Here is a 19469-nt window from a genome sequence, read left to right on the forward strand (position 1 = left end):
GACGGGCAGACAGACAGACAGACAGACAAACATATGGACATAAAGACAAATGGACACAAAGACACACTCAGATGCCACAGCCAAGATTGGTGAAAGGTGCTTATGAATGCGGTACCAGCTTACGGTGTTCATTATTTACACAGTTACTTGTGTCTTATAAACCTTAAGGTTTCATGACGATTATATTTATTTCTATTCTATTCTATTCTATTCTATTCTATTCCATTCAGATGAAGCACACGAAAAGAAGAGGGAGTGCCGATTGGATTCAGATTCTGGATGAAATAGCAGGAGGGCAGAGAGAGAGAGGGGTGGGGGAGAGGGAGATGGGAGAGAGAGAGGGGGGAGGGGGATGGAGAGAGAGAGAGAGAGAGCAGAAGTACTTCAAACTAACGTCCATGCACTGACTGTGATTGAGGAAAAAAAAGAAAGAAAGAAAAAAACCGCAGCAAAACAAAAGATTTAAAGAATTTTAACCCCTCTATCATTTTGTCTGATGTAGGGGGGATTAACCCTTTCACCGTCAGTCAATTTAGAGTACAAAATTTCCTTGTGGTATTAACACAGAAAAGACAGTGGCTAAGAATAGCTGGGGATTCCCCCTGCGATGTATAGAAAATACGGCCTATCCTACCACCGAACATTAAGAGCAGTAGGTTCACTGTGGATAACAGACCAATGAATGATCACCTTACAGTGACATGGGTCCTCTACCACGCCTGTGCATAAATGCGAGCTTGGCGATGAAAGGGTTAAGAAAGTGTGGGAGTTGCTATGGAGCAAGGTGGCAGAATGGTTAAGATGCTTTTCCGCTTTTCCGCCAATGAAGTGTCCGTGAGGGTCTGGGTTGGAATCCGGCTCTCACACTTTCTCCCAAGTCTGACTCGAAAATCAAATTGGGCGTCTAGTCATTCGGGTGAGACGATAAACAGAGGTCCCGTGTGCATCATGCACTCGGCGCACTGAAAAAGAACCCATGGCAACAAAAGTGTTGTCCTCTGGCTAAATTCTGTAAAAGAAATCCACTGTGATAGGTACGCACTCAAGGCCTGACCAGCGCGTTGGGTTATGCTGCTGTCAGGCATCTGTCTTGCGGATGTGTAGCGTATATGGATTTGTCCGAACGCAGTGACGCCTCCTTGAGGAAACTGGAAACCGGAACTGGGGAATACAAGAAAATCTAAATGAAGCCAGAAAACCAGGACTCAACCTCCCACCCCCCACCCCCCACCCCCTCTCGAACGATAGTCTCTCCAAACCAAGATTCAAAACACTACCAGCCGCGGTGGCGAAGTGGTTAGCGTCGCGGACTGACGGCTGGGAGGACGCGGGTTCGAATCCCAGCGGAGGTGGGTTTTTCGGCCCGCGGCCGGCTCCTACCCAGATTTGAGTGTGCTGTGGGCTTAAATGGGAAGACTGGGACCACACAGTCGAGTGTCATCCACTTCAAGGATGCGTTTTTGGGTGTGTTGATCTAATTACCTGACCAACACTGCAAGTGTCTGTATCTCTCGGGCCTGGTTAACGCTAGGATATCATTATGACAGGAAGCGTAGAGTACAGCCTTATCACGCAGTCCCAAACCAAAATGGACCTCCATAGCAACATCATCATCGTCATCGTCATCCTCCTCCTCCTTCATCATCATCAATAAAAAAAATAATAATAATAATAATAAAAAATAGTCTCAAAGTCTGTGGCCTTTCATGCCCTGCTCTCATGGTGACCTCAGTTTCGATACCCCTCCACTTCCGTGCATGGGGTGAGTCCTGTTAATGTCTTCAGTGTGGGCAGTTTCATGGGGGCTGTTGTTTGAGGGACGTGATGGCGGTCTTCACTCTGGGAGGGACGCTCACTCAGTCTGGCTCCGCGACTAAGCCATTATTGTCGTTAGTAGGGGGCTTAGTAGGTGGTGTCCTAAGTACGTTAAATCAGAACAGGCGCCACTGAACACCACCGAAGTGACTCAGCCGCAGTGCAGGGTCTCCTCTGGTGTGTGGCCTCCAGGCGCCCCAACATCGATGGTTCCCTGTGGACTGCCGACGGTGGAACTGTGACGGCCGAACCCGGGTGTGGCCGTGTATGAGGGAATCTAAATGAGCGGCGTGGGAGTAATGCCACTGAAACGGTGCATATGATGGGGCAGCAAAAAAAAAAAAAAAAGAAGATTCAAAACACTGAACAACATGGCCTTGGGAGCCTAAGTCAGTTTGGCGTAAGTCAGTTGGTTGTTAAATTCAATAACTTACTCCGAAAGTCAGCCGAATGCAATGAACAAACGATTATTGACAAAGTGATTCATAATCACTCAGCCGGATTTGGACAGATCCGTTAATTAAACGATGGTTGAATACTTTCACATTGTTGAATGTTCGAAAAACGACATGTTGGTTTGCAAATCTTTGACCACGAGGACCCAACAGTATTGTTCTGTACTGATTTTAGATTCTGATGGCCTAGGTCCACTTCAAGGATGCGTCTTTGGGTGTGTTGCTCTAACTACCTGACCAACACTGCAAGTGTCTGTATCTCTCGGGCCTGGTTAACGCCGGGATATCATTATGACAGGAAGCGTAGAGTACAGCCTTGTCACGCAGTCCCAAACCAAAATGGACCTCCATAGCAACATCATCATCGTCATCGTCATCCTCCTCCTTTTTCATCATCATCAGTATAATGAAATTTTGGTGAGATATTGATTTCAATCATTGGGTACTTTACTTCCTAGCAAAGAGATTGGCATAATGTTTGAAATATTATTTTTAGATACAGGAGTGGGAGAGAGATGCTGCTGCTGCTGATGATGATGATGATGGTGATGATGATGATGATGATGATGATGATGGCGTTGTGGTCAGGCTAGATCTATCTGGCACGTGGCTGAAATGGTGACGTCCGAGATGTTGGGCGTCCAGATATGCAGTGTCGACAAGGGAAATATCAGGCAGACAGATATAACCGTGCATGATTTCCCAGCTCCCACCCAGGCTCAGCAGCCAGAGCAGACAGACGGTCTGCTGATGCCACCCAGACTCAATTTCAGGACGTCAGCCTGTCGGGGGGGGAACGGGGAGGAGGGAGAGTGGATGGAACAGGTCACATTCCTTCCGCTTCGGCCAGCCGTCACTGAGCCCCTGAGCCAGCACGACGTGGGTCTGAGAGAGAACCCAGTGAAAGCAGACAGTCTGTTTCTTCTTCTAGGAGGAAGGTGGCAGAATGGTTAAGACGCTCAGCTGCCAATATAGAGGGTCCGTGAGGGTGTGGGTTCGAATCCCGCTCTCGCCCTTTCTCCCAAGTTTGACTGGAAAATCAAACTGTGCGTCTCGTCATTCGGATGAGACGATAAACCGAGGTCCCTTGTGTAGCATGCACTTGACGCACTGAAAAAGAACCCACCACAACGAGAAATCCAATCTGATAGGTACACAAATATGTACTCAAGGCCTGACTAAGCGCGTTGGGTTATGCTGCTGTTCAGGCATCTGCCTAGCAGGTGTGCTGTGGCGTATATGGATTTGTCCGAACGCAATGACACCTCCTTGAGAAATTAAAACTGAAACTGAAAAACTTTCTTCTTCTTGGAAAAAACAACAACAACAACTAGCATTGCTGTCAGTCGTGGAACAAATCCAGACTTCTGTTTCTCAACTTATCATGCACCTGCCGATAACACAGCAACGGGTTGTGATAGTGGCCCTGTCTAACAGCAGTGCTTCCAGGCCATCCTCTGTCCTCTTTTCCTTTTGTTTTCCTTTGTTCTCCCCCCACCCATCCCACCACCACCACCCCCCACCCCCTCTCCCCCTGCCCCCATCCCCCCAACTCCTCCCCCCCCCGCCCCCCCCCCGTCCCCCCTCCCCCCCCAAAAAAAAACAAACCCTAGCCGTGTCGGATTTCATTGTTGAGCGAGCAGTTCAAAAACAGGGTACTGTCTAATCAAAACCGTGTTAGCCACCCCCCCAACCCCCCACCCCCTTTCTTTTCACCCCTTTATGTACGTTTTGGTTGTTTGTTGGTTTGTTTGTCGTTGTTGTTTTTTTGTTTTAGATTATGAAAGTGAGTATAATTGCTTACTCTACAATTATATGTCAATGGGGTTTGTTTTTTCTAAGTTTTAAACAAAAATTAACAGCCGGGGATGCAGAATAATAAACTGTTGTGTTAGCTTGGAAAGAGGCAGCGCCGCACGCACACACACACACACACACACACACACACACACAGAGAGAGAGAGAAGACACACACACACACACACACACACACACACACACACACACACACACACACACACACACACACACACACACACAAAACAAACAAACCGTGATGCCCCAGTTGCGCCTACCTCGAGCCAGACGCTGTGACGGATGATCAGGTCTACCCTGTGTGGGCCTCACCGCCAGTCACCAGCGAGCCTGCACCAGGCTAGGATAGGGATGCCTTCATCAATCTTCGCGTGGGAGCCCACACCACCACCAGCAGCAGCAGCAGCAGCAGCAGCATGTAATGAATAAGGATGACCACGATTCGATTGGTTCGTGTTTGTTTCAGGTGTTCATATTTCAATATTGCAATACCGGGCTATTCCATAAAAAGTGAGAGAATGCTTACACTGCTGGTTCTGTCTGTTTGTGTAAATGGATGTTTTGTTTTGTTTATTTTTTATTTTTTATTTCTTTTTATCACAACAAATTTCTCTGTGTGAAATTCGGGCTGCTCTCCCCGGGGAGAGCGCGTCGCTATACTACAGCGCCATCCATTTTTTTGTTTGTTTTTTTTTTTTCCTGCGTGCAGTTTTTATTTGTTTTTCCTACCGAAGTGGATTTTTCTTCAGAATTTTGCCAGGAACAAACCCTTTTGTTGCCGTGGGTTCTTTTACGTGCGCTAAGTGCATGCTGCACACGGGACCTCGGTTTATCGTCACATCCGAATGACTAGCGCCCAAACCACCACTCAAGGTCTAGTGGAGGGGGAGAAACTATCGGCGGCTGAGCCGTGATTCGAACCAGCGCGCTCAGATTCTCCCGTTTCCTAGGCGGACGCGTTACCTCTAGGCCATCACTGGTTTTGTCTTGCTTTCTTTTGCTTGTGAGTCCTTTCAGTTTGTTAACTCACTCAGTACGGCCAGTCCTCTCTTCTCCTCTACACAGACCCCTCGGATGTCCAGTGGGTGTCTGATTGACCCAACCTTTAGCTTCCGTCGTCAGAATTGTGGTATTCTTTGTCAACATTTACGTCTTCAGTATAAGAGCCTTCCGCTTGCAATATTTTGATGATGGTAATTGGGGTGAAACGCTGTTAACGTCGTCTCTTTCGCCGTTCGTATGGAGAGAGTTAAGCTGTGGAATTCAGTCACGTGAAACGAAAGGAAATAAATCGAAGAAGTAAGGCAATTATCGACATTATGTTTTTTTGCATCAATAAGGTTTTGTGGCTACATCACCAGTAGCAATAACAGCAGCAACAGCAGCAGCTGAAGTTATCATACCATCAGCACAAGCAGTTGCTGTTATTAGTGGTTGCTGATATACAATTATCAATCCCACTGCGTTTTCAATTAGATTGTTTGGAATACCATTTCATAAGAAACTGACCATTCCAATCCATCATGCAAAACATGATATAGGTATAATGTATCAAAACGATTCGGATTATGAAATCGTTTTGTTTCTGATGTTGTTGTTGTTTGTGGTTTTTTGTTTGTTTTGTTTGTTGTTGTTGTTTTGTTGGGTGTTTTTTGTTTATATGTTTTTTTGGGGGGGTTTGTTGTTGTTTTTTTGTTTTGTTTTTTTTTGTTGTTGTTGTTGTTGTTTGTAATTTTTGGAGGGTATGGGGGGGTGGGGGTAATGATTACAGGTAATCACACCATCGCGCCATGTCTTGTTGTCTTGTTGATAAGTAAGTGTGCTTCAATATTTCATTCCTACAGAAGGTCTTGAAAACTGTTTCAGCGGTCCAGTTCAAGTTTTGAACGCTTCCCGTGTAGGACTTTCTTTGCATAATAATTATGTAATCTGAATTTTTTTTTAAAAGAAGAAAAAAAACTTTTAGAATAGCATTTCCTGTAGTTGTGAATTTCCTCTTCTGAAAGTGATTATCTTTTGGCTCTACAATTTTGGAAAACAAAATGAAGAGGATGGGGAGTCACGTGTAGAAGACCACACAGAGAGAGAGAGAGACACACACACACACACACACACACACACACACACACACACACACACACACACACAACACACATGCGCGCGCGCGCACACACACATTATTGAACTGTTACTTTTAAATGTTATTGCATGTTAAGTATGCATCTTTTGGTAGATTTCTATCTTTTCTGTTTTCCACGCTAAACTAAAGATGCTAAACTAAAGAACGAACACACACACGCAGGCACGCACGCACGCACACACACACACACACACGCAAGACAGTGAAGCAGATCTTCCCCCAGGAAAGGAAAGGACGGCATCCATCACGAACGAACGTAAGCAAGCAAGCAGCCCATGTCACTCTCACGGGAAAAGCCCAGATCAGTTACCGGGTAATCACTCTGAAGGCCGCCTGAGACCAATCACTGTGAATATTCATAAACCCTGCACACGTTTATCAGCCAACGATATGTTCGTGTCAAAAACGCTGGGCCGAATTAGTCCGCTTTTCCTTCACAAGCGGTCATTAGGGTCTCCAGCAGCATAATGCGATCCCTTCGGGTCTCTGGTAGAGCAAGACAGTGCAGTAAGTTCATGTATGTCGCGCACGCGTGCTAATTCATGCAGGGTCCGTACATGCATCATAACTAATACAGTGTTGTTTGTGTGTGTGTGTGTGTGTGTGTGTGTGTGTGTGTGTGTGTGTGTGTGTGTGTGTGTGTTTGTTTTGTTGTTTTTTTTGGGTTTTTTTGCATTACTGTTTTACGCTCAATGAGCATAATGGACTTCTTTTGCAGGAAGCCCTCTCAGAGTGCTACCAAAATACCGCGGCCAACAAGGCCTGATTAAGCGCGTTTGGGACTATGCAGCTGGTCAGGAATATCTGCTTATAGCAGGTGTGTTGTAGCGTATACTACGGATTTGTCCGAACGCAGTGACGCCTCCTCAAGTAGTTACTAAACTGAACTTATCTGTCAACATTATATTTGTTTCCTTCAATTTCTTTCCTTCTCTCTTACCTAATAGAGTCTCCCATAGGACCCACGGATGAGTAGGCAGGCAGACTTATCTGTCGGTGTGTGTCCTCATATGGGAGAAGAGGCCGATTCTGGATGCGCAGCACTTCCCACAGGGAAAACGTCTCCAGAAGTTGAGCCCTGCTTCCTTCGCTCACACTTCTCCTTCTCTTACCTATGTTTCAAATTATATGCATAATTTTGTTTGCGTGGGGATGTTTGAGTGAATGTTTCAGCGGCTATTGTAAAGCGCATTGAGCTTCCAGAATATGCGCTATAGCAAGATGTCTCAATAAATAAATAGACAAATAGATAAATATATAAATAAACTATAAACTGCACGCTGGTGAGTGATGGGAAAGTAAAAACTGAAGGTTTATTGTGTTCTCGACAGGCGCAATAGCCGAGTGGTTAAAGGGTTGAACTGTCAATCTGAGGGTCCCGGGTTCGAATCACGGTAACGTCGCCTGGTGGGTAAAGGGTGGAGATTTTTACGATCTCCCAGGTCATATGTGCAGACCTGCTAGTGCCTGAACCCCCTTCGTATGTATATGCAAGCAGAAGATCAAATACGCACGTTAAAGATCCTGTAATCCATGTCAGCGTTCGGTGGGTTATGGAAACAAGAACATACCCAGCATGCACACCCCCGAAAACGGAGTATGGCTGCCTACATGGGGGGTAAAAAACGGTCATACACGTAAAAGCCCACTCGTGTGCATACGAGTGAACGCCGAAGAAGAAATTGTGTTCTCTAGTGGACTTTGTTCACTGGTCAGGTCTGACTGTGAACGATGCCTCCTCGCCTTCTACCGGCCTGCTGGAGCAATGTTGGCTGTAGCTAAACAGACCAGCGGATCGAGAAGGACAGTCTGTGTCGCAAAGGTCACATCCTTGGCATGGTACCAGCTCAGCATCTTTCACGTTGATCTGTGTGTGTGTGTGTGTGTGTGTGTGTGTGTGTGTGTCTCTCTCTCTCTCTCTCTCTCTCTCTCCCCCTCTGTGTGTATGTGTGTGTGTGTGTGTGTGTTCAAAAGGCTTATTTCGTTTTGTATCATTCTGCGTTTGGCAGGTGTGGTGTGTTCTTTCTCAATGTGACTGACAATGAGTGGACAATGAACGAAATGCTTTGTTGGGGTTAAAATGGATAGGCTGAAAGCATTTTTATGGCATGACCGCAGAAAAAATGTTGTTGTTTTTGTTTTGTGTTGTTTTGTTTTGTTTTTTTGTTTGTTTGTTTTTTTGTGTGTGTTTTTTTTTAGGTAATTCATTTCATTAAAAGTGTGAAAATTTTTTTTTTAAATTCAGCTGTAACATGAAAAACTTTACACACACACACACACACACACACACACACACACACACACACACACACACACACACACACACTCACTCACACACACACACACACACACACACACACACACACACACACTCACACTCACTCACACACACACACACACACACACACACACACACACACACACACACACACACATTAAGGTTCAAAATGAACAGTCAACTTTCTTAGTATTCAATATTTAAACTTCACACACACACACACACACACACACACACACACACACACACACACACACACACAACCATATTAAGGTTATAAATAAAACTTACAGATGACATCTAAAACTTATCAATATAGCTGGCATTAAAAAAACACACAAAAAACGTGTTCCAGACCCAGCCAATCCACCGATCTGTCTGTCTCTTTCGTCTGTGTGTGTGTGTGTGTGTGTGTGTGTGTGTGTGTGTGTGTGTGTGTGTGTTGTGAGTGTTTTGTGTGTGTGTGTGTGTGTGTGTGTGTGTGTGTGTGTGTGTTGTGAGTGTTTTGTGTGTGTGTGTGTGTGTGTGTGTGTGTGTGTGTGTGTGTGTGTGTGTGTGTGTTCTCCAACATGGAAGAAAAAGAACATGCATCTTGTTTCCTGCCCGATCTCTTAAATCATTCACCGCTACCAGATTCTGTTTTATTCAGTGAGAGTAGGGAGGAGGGGGGGGGGTGGGGGGGGAGGGAGGGGGGGGGGACTAAAGGGGAATTCAGTGTGGCCAGCCCAACTCAGTTCCACTAAACACCCAAGACAAACACTACATTCAACACACAACTTCTCGACTGGTGGACGTCATTTGAAATTCCCAAAAGGAACACACTAACTTTGCCACTGAGATTCTGAGTGAGTCGCTTGCCTGTCCTTCGTGAGACAAAGAAATTCGTTGAAGAAGTTCGGCCTGGTGAAAAGTAAACTTGTTTTAGCGAAGGTTTTTTTTTTTTTGTTTTTTTTTTCCTTGGGAGTAATTAGAGAACAGAAGTGTATTGTGTGTGGGGAGGGAGGTGGATGGAGGGCGGGGGAAGGGGTATTTCTGTGCCTGTGTGTCTGTGTGCGCGTGTGTGTGTTGTTTCTGTTTCTGTATGTCTGTGTGTGTGTCTTTGTTTCCAAAGTAGAGTTGTTGTTTGTTGCTGTTGTTGTTGTTGTTTTTCAGTTTTTTTCGGTTTGTGTGTGTGTGTGTGTTGTTGTTGTTGTTGTTGCTTTCTGTTGGGGTTTTTTTTTTATTATTATTATTAACTTTTGGTGTGTGTGTGTGTGTGCCTGTGCGTATTCGCGTATGCGCGTATGTCTGTGTGGCTGTGTGTGTGTCTGCAATTCTGCGCTGTGACGCACTGGAATTCTTAATACATATTGATCACGTTTTTCCAAGCCTTCGGCCAGAACTAGGCATGTTCTGCTTTTGTCTTGCTGAAGCCAATTCAAATGTGTGCGGTTGCCTCTATGTATGTATGCATGTGCGCGTGCGCGCGCACGTGTGTGTGTGTGTGTGCGTGTGTGTGTTCAGTTCTGCGTGAAAGTGTGTCTCAGTTGCTACGTTTGTGTGTCCGTAGGTGCACGTGTGGTGAAATTGTACTACATTGTTTAAAGGCAAGTGGGCCTTCGTGTCGTCCTGCTGCATTTGGGTATTTGCCCACTACGGCGATTTATGTTTGTCATTCCATTGACAAGCAGAAAGCGCTGGTGATGTCTCAGTAAAACCTTCATCCTGGGAAAAAGTCATCGATTCTGCAGTACTGAGGCAACATCATACTCTTGGTCAAATTTTCAAAGGAAAATTCCTATGACGGAAGCGCTTGTCTTTTATATCTATTCTAATTTTCTTTCTTCTTTTCTTCTAAGTGTCCATTGTGTTATGAAAAAAATAATGTCATTGAAAATAACATTAAGGAAAAAGACATATAAAACAACAACAACAACAACAACAATAATAATAATAACAACAATAATGATAATGATGATGATAGTAATAGTAACAGTAACCCTTATATTTGTTCATCTATTTCCCTCGTAAAAATTTATTCTAAAAAATAGAAATAAAAATGAAAAAAAAAGTTGTTTTCTTTAAAGAGGGAAAAAAACAAAAAGAAAAGGTAGAAGATATGAGAAAGAGCTGGAGGGAGAGAGAAAGAGTGGGTGGACAAGGGGGGGAGGGGAGAGAGAGAGAGAGCGAGCGAGTTTCAGTCCAAGGGAGGCAACCACAGCGTGTACTCCTTTTTTTGTGTCCAAAACGTTCATTTCCCTTGCATCGCTGTCTGACTGCTTTTGGCTCTTTCGTCAAGCGAAGTAACCGTTTCTAACATTCTGGGCCGGTGTTGCCTCCCATGCAACGTTTTAAGCTGTCAGTAAGGTTGGCATTCGGCGGCGACTCGGGGATGCCCACCCCGTGCCCGTACCTCTTCCTCCCTCCTTCCCACCCCTACCCCTAACCCCTTTCTCCCTTCAGGGGATTCCCGATGCTAATGGGCTCATCAGCTTAGGTATTGTACTGAGTTGTATTGTATTGTATTGTATTGTACTGTATTGTATTGTATTGTATTGTACTGTATATTGTACTGTACTGTATTGTATTGTATTGTACTGTATTGCGTTGTGTCAAGTTGGATTGGATTGGATCTGATTGCATTGCATTGCAATGAGCTGCATTGCTTTTTCTTTTTTTCTTCTTTTTTTTTCCGCATATTTTTCTGTGTGAAATTCAGACTGATATCCCCCTGGTGGGGACAGCATGTCACTGACCTCTGAGCATTGCCGCACCACCCTTCTTTTCCTGTCTGCAGTTAAGTGTATTTTGGTTTCAGAGCTACTAAAGTGGCTTCTTCCACAGAATAACCCCATTTGTTACCGTGCCAGGGTTCTTTTACATGCACTAAGTAAATGCTACACACGGAACCTCAGTTAAGTTTATTCCCTATATCAGTCCGAAAGACCAGCATTCAGACCACTGCTCAAGGTCTAACTTGATGGAGACCAGGAGAGAAAATAAAGTGCTGGCAAGCATCAGTGGTATTTGATCCTGCACCTCATTCGGACATTGATTCTTTCGCCTCCTTGGTGAACGCCTCACCTCGGCCGCTAGGTCACCACTCCACACAGCATGTGTGAATTATTGTCGGCTTTAATCCTTTGATAACTGAAACCCCAGATTGTCGGAAAGCTCTGTGACACACACACACACACGCATGTGCACACGCACACCAGCACACTCGCACACACATATATGCTTGTGCTTTCACGCATACACACGGGCATCCCCCAAGGTTGTTGGAAAACTCTGTCACACACTCACACACACACAGGCACACACACACACGCGCACACACACACATGCTCGTATGCATGCACGTGCACACACATACGCACATCACACACACACACACACAACATGTACATGCCGGCGCATGCAAAAGAGTGAAACAGATCTACCCCCGGGAAGAAACGACATCCATCACAAACAGAAAGTAAGCAGCCTGTGTCACTCTCATGGGAAAAGCCAAGATCAGTTAATCAGATTCTGGCCCCCTCGCCTGAGGCAAGTCAGTATGAATATTCATAAACCCTGCACACGTGCATCAGCCAGTAACATGCTCATGTCAAAAATGCTGGATCGAATTAGTCCCCCCTTCTCCCTCACAAGCAGTCATTAGAGTCTCCAGCAGCATAAGTATGCTGTCTCTACGGGGTCACCCATCGATCAAGACAGCAAGTTCCCTGCTTGTCATGCACGCATACTGATAAAGTGTTCATTTCCATGACGTTAATACTCAATGACGTAATCAGTTTGTGGCTTTTTTCTGCAGGAAACCATGTGATCTTCCCTGGATGGGAGGGAGGGGTGGTAGAGGGGGTGAGGGGGGGCGGGGTGGGGTCAGAGAAAATTGTCAGTCTTTGTACAGCTGTAAATAGCATGAGGAAGAAGGGGAAAAAAATGACGTCAACTTTTCTAACATTTTTCCTGGAGCATTCAATGGAAAGAAGTGAATGGAAAACACAGATTTATACCAGATCAACACTGCCGCAAGAGAAACATGAAACTAAAATAAAACTTGGTGGGTCTTGAAGGGTTGTCACTTGAAATGTAAACAACACACACACACACACACACACACTCACACACACACACACACACTCACACACACAACACACACACACACCCAGAGTCATGACACACTGACTCAAAACACAATAAAAGCCTTTCTGAATTGCTTTTCTATATTACAAAGCTCAGTCCAATTACAAATATATACATACAGATACATATATCTTACATTCACAAACATACAATCACATATTCAAACAGCAGAAAAGGTGTATTTTACAAGGGCAAATACATGAAGTGCAAACCAAATGCAGTTGATAATCCCAAACATGTTACAGTCAAATTAATCACGTGACGGACATCTCTTTTTATAACTGTGACTTTTTTTTATACATTTGCATTGAATAATGCACCTTGTAATAACTCACAGAACAAAAAAAAATATTCTGTTTCCTCAAAACAATTGATTACAAATACCAGGATGTGTGCTGAAATAAATAAACAAATAAAAACCAAGTATGAAACAAATAAAAATCTAAGTATGAAAACTTCAACATCAAAAAAACAACGACATTCTTTGTGTGCAAGTGGTGGAATTACAACACTCTGACCTTCTATTTCAGAAACTGAATATGTTTCAATTTTTTCTCCTCACACACACACACACACACACACACACACAATAACAGCACTGAAAACAGAACATGAATGCCTATGTACAAAATATTATATGCTCATTTCTTCCTCTGGCAAATTCCAAGTCTTAATTTATCAAGCAGAGCCAGCGAGTCTTAATCTATAAAATAAAATCCAAATGCAAATTAAAGAAAAACAACAACAACATACACTAGTAGCAAGAAGCATTTTTCTAAGAGACAAAGTATCGTTTGGAAGGGAAGTAATTGTCACCACTTCAATGACACTGCATGTAATCTCCCATGACGCATCAACGCCATACTTTGTTTTCTCCAAATACTGTTTTACAGTACATAACAATGACAAAACAGTAAGCTTGTGCATAGCTTTTATAACTGTACATATATATATATATATATATTATATTATATGATATATATATAAAATCATAGATACAGATATCTGCACATCATCCCTTTTCCCTACATGATCACTCTTCATCTCAATCACTCAGGAGAAAACACAAAGTTAAAAGAGATCAGTCTCTCCATGTCTGTGTGAGTGAGTTTGGGGGGCATGTGTGCATGTATGAAATGTGAGGACAGAAGTAGAGGGAGGAAAGAGAGAGAGAGAGGGAGAGAGAAGCAAGGCATGCAAGAATGCAGCAATACTATGGTGCACCAAAAGCTTTAACTTCTGCACACATCACAGGCAATACTGCACACACACTCTTCCCTTCTTACTGCCCCTTGGCAAACTAACATCAATAGGTCCCAGTGGACTGCCCCGGCACTGGGAATGAAGCAGCAGTGAACCTGAGGGAAGATGTATATGGGAGACTCCAGATCTGTGGCATGCAGAGAAGAGGCAGGGAAGGGGGTGGGGCGGGGGGAGGTAAAGCCACTGAACTGGCATTGATTATTAATAAGGCAACAAAAAAGCGGTTTTTTTTCATAATTTTTTTCAATAATTTAAACTAACTCTTCCCCACCACCACCTAAGTTCTGTCAACATCAGCTTTTTTTTTTTTTTTTTTTTTTTTTTAAGATCTAATCAGTTTGACTGTAACCTGCCAGTCTTGAGTCAGTTTCCCTGTTTCCTTTAATTATGCTTTCTTTAAAACTTTCTTAAATCATTAAAAATCTATTTTTCAAAACATGTTCTCAAAGGTCCAGAAAAGTTAAAAGGGAGGTAGGAACTGTGAACAGAACACAATACACAACTTCACCTCCCTCTTTTTTCTGATCCATTCTGCACTTTCGTGAACAGCACACTCCTACTGATGTTTGGTGCAAGAGGTCATCTAAAATTAGTGCCATGCAGCTCACTCATGGTGCAATCACCAGGGGATCAAAAAAAAGATACTTACAATAAGAAAGGTTTGAAATAAAACAGTGAAGTCAATGTGCGTAGATTTCACATCATATCACAAAATGTCAGATCATGTATCATTACAATGCAGGAAATACGCCAGTCACACAGAAAACAGCATCCAATCTGTTTAGAAAAGGAGGTATTTAAATTTTAAATGTCCACCCAACACCTATGGAACAGTGGCCTTTTTTCACTTATTTTTGAACAAAACATGCGAAAAACAACATACTTCATATTTTTTTGACAATACTTGTCTGGAGGATCTTTCCTAAAAAATGAAATAACAAAAAATATAAAACACCTAAAATCATCTGTCAGTGCTTCCAAAATATACAACAGTTATAAACTTTATCTTTAAAGTGATTCCCTCTCCAAACCTGAATACTCCCCAGTGCTCGACTGCTATCTACTTTTTATCCTTTTCTTTTTAAAGGAAAATGGCCACTGTCATTCAGCTTTCCAAATCTGCATTACATGAAACATTCATTCACTTAATAAACACACAACTGCTTATGTACACCGTCTTTCGCAAACTTCAATTCATTATCACATCTTTCTATCCACATCATTATGATCACTGATCAGACATCTTTACATATTCTGGTCTATTATCTCTGAATACAATAAACAAAACATATATCTAAATACAATAAACAAAACAATGTCAATTGCTTTCACAATTCACCAGCTCTTCACATATTTTGAGCTCTTAGTATGCACCTTCATGACATGGGTTCTTTAGCAACACCCTCACTCGCTCTCTCCCGCACAACACGAAACTCGCGTTCATACAGAACCTCGCAGCCTCTTTACACTTTCATCGCCCAACATCTCCGCAGTCCTGCTGGCGTTTCTTTCTGCGCACACCCTGCCTCACTTTTCCACCCACCCTCCCATCCCCTTACGGTTGTCTTAAATTGTCATCTTCTGCTCCCCATCCTCAGTGGTGTCTCCGGAATTGAGAAGAGCGTGAGAGCTGCAGTTGCTCCCGAAGCTGGAGCCCTCCGTTCCGGAACCTGGCACCTCTGCCATCATGAGCCGCACTTCTGTGTTGACATGCAGAGGTTCCATTTCCGGGCTGCTTAGCTGACCCGACAATGTACCAGACACCACGGACTCTGACGACATCATGCCCTGGGTGTCCGACAAGGTGTAGCTTTCTGTGCAGTCGCAACAACAAACCAGAGAAAGGAGAGCGTTGAAAACAAGCAACAAGTCACTTTTTGCTTCTTTTGGCTTTTTAAGTTCTTCTGTTGTGTAGCCACAATCAACACACTGTAGTTCAAGACACAGGCACATAAACAACTAACAAGAAATGTTTTTCTTTCTGTCTTAAACTTTTAACAGAAAGGTATACAAACAGCCAGTAAATGATTTTTTCTTCTTTGTTTTGGGGTGGGGTTTTTTTTTATAAGTTTAAGAGAAAGGTCACAACCAATCAACAAGTATTTTTTTTCTTTCTTTCTTAAACTTTAACAGAAAGGTACACAAACAGTCAGAAAGTGATTTTTTCTTCTTCGGTTTTTTTTGTTTTGTTTTTTTCTTAAGTTTAAGAGAAAGGTCACAAAACAACCAACAAGTATTTTTTTCTTTCTTTCTACTTTTTTAAAGCTAGCTAACAAGTAACTTTTTCTTTCTTTCTATTTTTTTTTAAAGTTTAAGAGAATGGCACACAAAAATGAAAAGTTAATAAGTAGCCTTTTCTTCTTTCCTTTTTTTTATAGGTTTAAGAGAAGGTTATACAACTTCCAACCATTGTTGCTCAGTCCCCAACAGCTTACATGTAGGGTAAATACAAGAAACATACCTCAACACTTCATAACCTTCTTCTAGTTATGCTCCATGTTTTAATGTATATTGCTGCACTGTGTTTTCTTTCAACAAAAGTATCTTGTTTAAACACATATGCACAAAAAAAAACAACCCCAAAACAACCCAAAGAAACAAATATGTAATTTCGCAGGACTTTCATTCCTTCATACCATGGCGTGAAATGAAAAAAATAATTGAAAGAAAAGAAACAGTATCACAACTCTTTGTTTGTGTCACTGGTGAGGAGCTGTAGACAAACAGGGCTGAGGAGAGAGCAAAATATGTGAAGCAGCCAACCGTACTCTGTTCTTCACAACTCACCACTTGACCAAGATAATAACTGCACCACCATTTATGATTTTAATCATACTGATAACAACTGAAAATATACATGTCAAGCAAAATGTGGTGATCCCAGTTTTCGCCAGAGGTGGTGATCACTTGAACTGCCCTGAAACAAAACGAGAAACCTGCCTTGCAAGTCTGATTCTTGCCTTCTTTTCCGGAATCAACATACTTCTTCTTCTTCTTCTGCGTTTGTGGCTGCAACTCCCATGTTCACTCCTATATACACTTGTGGACTTGAACGTGTATGACCATTTTTACCCCATCATGTAGGCAGCCATACTGCACTTTCGGGGGTGTGCATGCTGGGTATGTTCTTGTTTCCATAACCCACCGAACGCTGACATGGATTGCAGGATCTTTAACGTGTGTATTTTGATCTTCTGTTTGCGTACACACATGAAGGGGTTTCAGGCACTAGCATGTCTGTACATATGTTGACCTGGGAGATCAGAAAAATCTCCACCCTTCACCCACCAGGCGCCGTCACCGAGATTCAAACCTGGGACCCTCAGATTGATAGTCCAACGATTTGACCACTTGGCTATTGCGCCCGTCGAATCAACATACAAGACTGACCTCCCCAGAAACAGAGCTGAAAAAATCCATTTGAGCAACAAACAAACTGAAAGAGCTCTGGAAACTGTGAGACGCTAATGGTGAGAGGAAAATCAGTCGCCATCCCCGCTCTCCACAAAAAATATATATTGCTAAAATCTGATTTATTTTACAAGTGAGACAGGACAATCTCCTTGATCACCCAGACAAACATGCCCAATGACTTCTGCCTGCAGTCCCATCCCACCTTGTGTTCAAAGTTCTGAAATGTCCTATCATCCAATGATATCTGCACACTAAAAATTTTCAAGCTACAGGAATGACCTGGGTACCAAAATCAAACTGCACACTAATATATAAAGACATGGTTTACTGAGACATCAATACAACATAACATCTGTTCACAAGTTACTTTCCACTGCAGCGCACTATGTGTACATCATGTGGTGCAGTGCAGAATGATGTGGTACAGTGTGTGATGTGGAGTGTGTGTTTTGATGTGGTATGGCATGGCATGGGGTGGAGTGACACGACACTTACATTCCTAAAATCAATCCTGGGGCATTGTGTATCACTGAATCAGCTGAACTTTCCAGCAGCGAGTCAATACATGCAGTGTGGTGGTTTGCTGTGCAGTGTGACACTGTTTGCAGAGCTCTGTTCTGCTTGCACTTTGTGCTGCACTGTCTCATTATATCTATGTTGTGACATCTCCTAATGCGTCCAACAATACTTGTGTTTTAAGGAAAAAAAATTTAAAAAAACACTCACAAAGAATAACAGACGCACCTTCTTCCACCTCCTCTTCCAGTTCATAGTCAGGCTCTGGCTCTGTGGAACTGTCCTCTCTCTCATCATCGGCCATGTCTCCGGTGCTCAGCTGTAAACACATTTCTCCACTCGCTGGAGGTCCAGACCAGCCTTCCATGGACTTTGGCTAGAAAGAAAGAAAGAAGAAGAAGACAAGTCATCAACCGGATGAAGACATGGAAAGGGAGATAGGGAGGGGGCGTAGGGAGGGGGTGTGGGTGGAGAAAGAGGACGGAAACACTCACTCACACACGCACTCACAACACAGAGCTATGAAACTTGCAAAGACACGCTCACGTTGCGACAACAGCAAAACTGCAGGTGGTTTCCTTGATGACTACTTAACAATCACTTCTCTTCATGTACTCTACAGTCTCAGGATACCTTGCTGTTGTTGCGAGCCATCAACACCTGGCCTCTGTTGTTCGATGGCAGCTCCTCCGGCACTCCCCCCATTGTGTTCTTCTCTGGGGACCTCCGTCTGTGGGTGAAAAAATAAATAAATGAAAAAAATAAGAAGAAACCCACATCATCAGAACTCAAATTCTGACAGCTTGAAGAATAGAAAAACACTTTCAGGAAATGAATGGACCAGCAAAGCAGAAAATAAGAAAGGAATGGACCAGCAAGGCAGAAAATAAGAAAGGAATGGACCAGCAAGGCAGAAAATAAAATAAGAAAGGAATGGACCAGCAAGGCAGAAAACAAAATAAGAAAGGAACGGACCAGCAAGGCAGAAAATAAGAAATGAATGGACCAGCAAGGCAGAAAATAAGAAAGGAACAAACCAGCAAGCAGAAAATAAAATAAGAAATGAATGAACCAGCAATGCAGAAAACAAAGAAAGGAATGGACCAGCAATGCAGAAAATAAGAAAGGAATGGACCAGCAAGGCAGAAAATAAGAAAGGAATGGACCAGCAAGGCAGAAAATAAGAAAGGAACAAACCAGCAAGCAGAAAATAAAATAAGAAATGGACCAGCAATGCAGAAAACAAAGAAAGGAATGGACCAGCAAGGCAGAAAATAAGAAAGGAATGGACCAGCAAGGCAGAAAATAAAGTAAGAATTGAATGGACCAGCAAGGCAGAAAACAAGAAAAGAATGGACCAGCAAGGCAGAAAATAAGAAAGGAATGGACCAGCAAGGCAAAAAACAAGAAAGGAATAGACCAGCAAGGCAGAAAATAAGAAAGGAATGGACCAGCAAGGCAGAAAACAAGAAAGGAATGGACCAGCAAGGCAGAAAACAAGAAAGGAATAGACCAGCAAGGCAGAAAATAAGAAAGGTAGAGACAACAAAAAGAAAAGGAGAGGGGGGAAAAAAGGTAGAGACAAATAAGAGAGGAGACAGAAAGTGATTTTCATGCAAAGAATTTCCAGAAGGTGGGGATACTG

The 19469-nt window shown here is 43.1% G+C and overlaps 1 protein-coding gene across 3 annotated transcripts in view; it reads right to left on the bottom strand.

Moving 5' to 3' along the window:
- Positions 1 to 12690: 12690 nt before the first annotated feature.
- Positions 12691 to 19469, bottom strand: part of LOC143292844 (E3 ubiquitin ligase RNF157-like) — a 24813-nt gene continuing 18034 nt past the window's right edge. For 2 of the 3 annotated variants that reach the window (XM_076603466.1, XM_076603465.1), the window contains exons 12-14: positions 18458 to 18554; positions 18053 to 18200; positions 12691 to 15708 (exon numbers count right to left, since the gene is read on the bottom strand). In XM_076603466.1, coding sequence (XP_076459581.1) covers positions 15461 to 15708; positions 18053 to 18200; positions 18458 to 18554 — 493 coding nt within the window. In that variant the 3' untranslated portion in view covers positions 12691 to 15460. Of the gene's footprint in view, positions 15709 to 18034; positions 18201 to 18457; positions 18555 to 19469 lie in introns of all 3 variants that reach the window. The other variant, XM_076603467.1, reaches the window with a different exon arrangement.

This window comes from Babylonia areolata, chromosome 18 (assembly GCF_041734735.1).
Source record: "Babylonia areolata isolate BAREFJ2019XMU chromosome 18, ASM4173473v1, whole genome shotgun sequence".
Lineage (NCBI taxonomy): Eukaryota > Metazoa > Mollusca > Gastropoda > Neogastropoda > Buccinidae > Babylonia > Babylonia areolata.